General features: G+C 52.2%; 1 protein-coding gene across 1 annotated transcript in view; it reads left to right on the forward strand.

Annotated features, from left to right (window-relative positions):
* The first annotated feature begins 243 nt into the window (after positions 1–243).
* ZC3H18 (zinc finger CCCH-type containing 18) overlaps positions 244–4,628 on the forward strand; it is a 48,917-nt gene continuing 44,532 nt past the window's right edge. Inside the window, 2 exon segments of the mRNA XM_077754186.1 lie at positions 244–261; positions 4,505–4,620. Of these exon segments, the coding sequence (XP_077610312.1) occupies positions 4,519–4,620 (102 nt within the window). The 5' untranslated portion in view covers positions 244–261; positions 4,505–4,518.

The following is a 4,628-nucleotide window of genomic DNA, read 5'->3' on the forward strand; positions in this document are numbered from 1 at the left end:
CAGAGGAGGGTCAGAGAGAGAGGGAGACACAGACTCCGAAATAGGCTCCAGGCTCTGAGCTGGCAGTCAGCACAGAGCCCGACGCGGGGCCCGAACCCACGAACCGTGAGATCATGACCTAAGCGAAAGTCGGACGCTTAACCGACTAAGCCACCCAGGCGCCCCTCAATAAGTACTTCTTAAAGCGACCCTCCTGGCACAGTGCACCAGCCTCTCCACGTGGTAATCTGAGTCCGCATTGCCCATGGGGTCAGTGTACAGGTGGGCACCTTTGAGGCTGTTTTCTTAGATTCGGGTTTCGTTTACATGCCTAAGATTCAGACTTCAGATAAGTTTAAAATAAATGACTGGGTCATTTATTTTAGCGTCCGACTTTGTTTGGCTCAGGTCATGGTGTCCCAGTCTGTGGGTTCAAGCCCCACATCGGGCTCTGTGCTGACAGCTCAGAGCCTGGAGCCTCCTTCAGATTCTGTGTCTCCCTCTCTGCCCCTCCCCTGTTCACACTCTTGTCTCTCTCTCGAAAATAAACAAACATTTAAAAATTAAAAAAAAAAAGACCTTTAGAAGTTGGATCTCCATATGTTCATCACTGTTTTTTCACTAATGGACTATATAAGTCATATAACTTTTTCACGAATACGAAAATGTGTTTGTGTAGAAGGGCTAAGATAGAGGTTACAGACAGGTCAGCACAGAACTTCAAATTGAAAGGAAGAAAGTAAAAACAGGCAGACCCTGCTGGTTCGGTAGCAGTCCCCAGTTTGTGTGTGGGTTCTGTTCCAGAAAAGAGTTTATAATATCAGTTTGGAACTTAGGTCCCATTTCCTAGAGAAACAGTGGCAGAAAGTAGGGGTGGGTTTCTGGGCAGGGAGCACCCGCTCACGTGTGGTCCGAGGCTCTGTAGTGGACACACTCTGGGTGCAGTTCTGACTTGTGGTCCCCGGATACCCACTCAGTGGCCATGTGGCCTAGGTCTCCTTGTCTGTGACAGGGAACACGAACTGTTCGGAAGGCTGACGTGAGGGATTGGTCAGGTGCCTGACACGGGGCGGGGAGGCGGGTGTCATTTCTCAGCAGGTGTTGGTGGCTCTCAGCTTCCTTGCAGAGTTGTTTCGATGATACAGTCTTCAGCTGAGTAGACGGCTGTTTGTTGGATGAAACCACGAATGAATTAACTCCTAAGTCTCACAGAGACTCGAAGTGTGAAGTGTGTCTGTCTGACGGGCGATAGGAGTCTGGTTCTTAGAAGTTGAGGATGACCTTACTCCTCTTCTCACTAATTCAGTTTAAATTCAAACATGTGGAGCCTCTGCCCGGCGAAGTAGATACGGTCATTCTCATATCTCAGATGTAAGAGACCTACGGAGGTGTGGCAAGGTTACGTAGTCTGCCCAGGTCCTGCAGCTGGGACGCGGGGGAGCTGGGGTTCCGGTCTGACGCAGAGACCGTGCGCGTCTGCATGTGCCGGTAAGATGCGGCGCACCGACGGCTCAACTGCCCATGCTTTGCATTGGCTCGGGTATTGGAAGTTAGGTACTGTTTCCCTTCCATTTATTACTCTAGGATTCAGTTTCAAGTTCCCAGAGTCTAAAAACCAATCTGGTTGGATCTGATCATAACAATGAAACCAAAGTGCAAGCCAGTTTGCACACGGCCCCAGAGGAGAGCTGTTTCCAGGCCTGGAGAGCTTGTGGCCGTGAGCAGGATAGTATGTTGCGAGGCCAGTGGGGCCTGGGCCCCCAGTTCCTGCAGCATATCTGGTGCGTGATTTTTAATGTAGTTTGAGGGGACGTTGAATTTTAGATAACAATTGGTTGATTTAAGCAGGAAGTCATTTTGTTTCCAGGGATGCCATTGGACTATAAAATGTGAAAACCCGAATATGTCAGGTTTCTAGTAGGGACTTCTGAGGCTCCATAACCAGCTCCCTGTGACTGGCTGCCCCCAGGGCCCAGGTCTAGATTCGGCAGCTGGCGCGACAGAAGGCCCTGCCCTGGGCTGAGAGGTGTCTCGTACATGGTGTGAGAAGAGGTGTGCAAGGGCCTGGGGCTCCTACACTATCCACCCAGGGAGGGCAAGGGCCCTGAGTGCTTGCTGCAGCTGCCGTCCGACCGCTGAGCGTGGACGGCCCTTAGCTTCCCGGCACCCTGCTCACCTCACCTGCAGGCAGTAGGCGTGCTGTGCCGGGGACAGCGCTGTCCTGGACTGGGAGGGGTGGGGGGAGGGCCGCTGCACGATATTCGGCAGGGGCCACCATTCGAGGACTGAGTTTTTAAAAATTCTCCCCAATAGGGGTGCCTGGGTGGCTCAGTCGGTTAAGCGTCCGACTTCGGCTCAGGTCATAATCTCACGGTTCGTGGGTTCGAGCCCCATGTCGGGCTCTGCGCTGACAGCTGGCTCAGAGCCTGGAGCCTGTATCAGATTCTGTGTCTCCCTCTTTCTCTGCCCCTCCCCTGCTCACGCTCTTGCTCTCTCTCTCTCTCTCTCTCACACACACACACAGAAATAAATGAAAACATTAAAAAAACATTTTTTTTAATTCTCCCTAATAGTCCTGTCCCTGGACAGGACAGTTAGAAAGACTGAAAAGTGAATCCTTTTCAAAATTGTGGCTATGAATGGCTGATCAGGTTTGTAAATTTCTATTAGTGGTAGTCATTTAGTTGACTTATAAAGTGATAAATTTTAGGTGATTTGTCCTAATGTGTGTTCAACTATAATAATTTCTATTAACTGCAAAAATAGTGTTTTTAACTGTAGGTTAGGGTACCAGCTCTTGGTATATGCCTCCTTAAACGTAAGGTCTCCTTTCAAAAGTATACGTTTGAAAGGTGACATGTTTAGTTTTTACTTATGTAAATGTGTAAAATAATTATATATATAGTTTAATGTTTATTTTTGAGAGAGAGAGCGCCAGAGCATCAGCAGAGGAGGGGCAGAGAGAGCGTGGGGGACAGAGGATCCAAAGCACCTCTGTGCTGACAGCCAACAGGCTGATGCAGGGGCTCAGACCCATGAGCCATGAGACCTTGACCTGAGCCAACGTCAGACGCTTAACTGACTGAGCCCTCCAGTCGCCCCAATAATTTTCTGTATTTACTTAAAGTATGCAAGTATAGGTATGTGTTTCCAGATCTTACTGAAACACCAAGTGGCATAATTGTGACATATGTTACCTTAAATAATGACTTTGAAGACTCAAGTGAACACTGAACCTGTCACTCTCCTGTTACTTCAGCAAGTGACTCGCTCCAGGCTGCACTGGTGAATGGTGACTGTTGGCCTGATTATACACTGGGGTTGCTTCCTGCACATACACCCCCGTCCCGCGGTACGCAGTCTCCAAAGTGGAACCAGGGGCGCCTGGGGGCTCAGTCGGTTAAGCGGCCGACTTCAGCTCAGGTCGTGATCTCACCATTTGTGGGTTCGAGCCCCTCGTCAGGCTCTGTGCTGACAGCTCAGAGCCTGGAGCCTGCTTCCGATTCTGCCAATGTTAGAAAAATGTTTTTAAAATTTTTTTAATGTTTCAGTTATTTCTGAGAGAGAGAGAGAGACTGTGAGCAGGGGAGGGTCAGAGAGAGAGGGAGACACAGAATCTGAAACAGGCTCTAGGCCCTGAGTTGTCAGCACAGAGCCCGACACGGGGCTCCAACCCACGAACCGAGAGACCATGACCTGAGCCGAAGTTGGACGCTTAACTGACTGAGCCACCCAAGCGCCCCAGAAAAATGTTTTTAAAGAAATGGAACAATATACCGTCTTCGGTCGCTAAGGTGGGAAAACCAAAAAATATGCACTTTATCACTAAATCCCGATTGGTAAAAATAAAAACAAAGTCTTCTGAAATGATAGCCTTCTTACGTGTGAAACTACTCACACACGTGAGGTTCTCTCCAGAGTCCTCGTCCACGACGTGCCCGTATCAGCGTGGCCCGTGTCCGCCTCCCTGCGGGGAAGTGTCGGGCCGCGTGTGAGCACCGCCTTCTGGACACCTGGTCCAGGCTCCAGCGTCCAGGTCTGTGGCCGGGCCCGGGTCTGCATCCCGAGCGCTCGTCCCGAGTGCGTCTTCGGGGCGGTCAGGGCCTTGCGCCCAGAAGTGCGTCCGGCAGCGGGAGCCGCAGCTCGTGACCGGGGGGGTCCCCGGCCGGCCAGGGCTTCTGCTCCAGCTGCCCTCAGCTTTGTTGCCTCGTTCCGTCATGCGGCTTTTCTTGAATTTCAAAAATGACTTTCTCTAAGAATGGAGAAAGCTGTCCTTTGCAACACAAATCTTACTACTTGCTTTACCGGGTCGCCCCCGTGACGAGAAGGACACCGGGGCTCCGCCAGACAGCTGCACGGGTGGCATCGCGCAGACGGGACCCGGCTCAGGGCCCGTCGGTGCGGCGCAGCCTGCGGGAGGCGCCGGGGGCTGGCGGAGCCGCGCGGGCGGAGCGTGGCCCCGGGCAGCAGGGCGGACCGGCTGTGCGCTTTGGTAAAGGCCGTGCACGTGTTCTTTCTTTCGCAGAATCGCGGGTACCGATGGACGTGGCCGAGAGCCCTGACCGGGACCCTCGCTCTCCGGAGGACGACGAAGAGGAGCGGCAGGGGCTCTCGGACGATGACATTCTGAGGGAGAGAGGCTCTGAGCT

This window comes from Crocuta crocuta, unplaced genomic scaffold, assembly GCF_008692635.1.
Source record: "Crocuta crocuta isolate KB4526 unplaced genomic scaffold, BGI_CrCroc_1.0 scaffold61, whole genome shotgun sequence".
Lineage (NCBI taxonomy): Eukaryota > Metazoa > Chordata > Mammalia > Carnivora > Hyaenidae > Crocuta > Crocuta crocuta.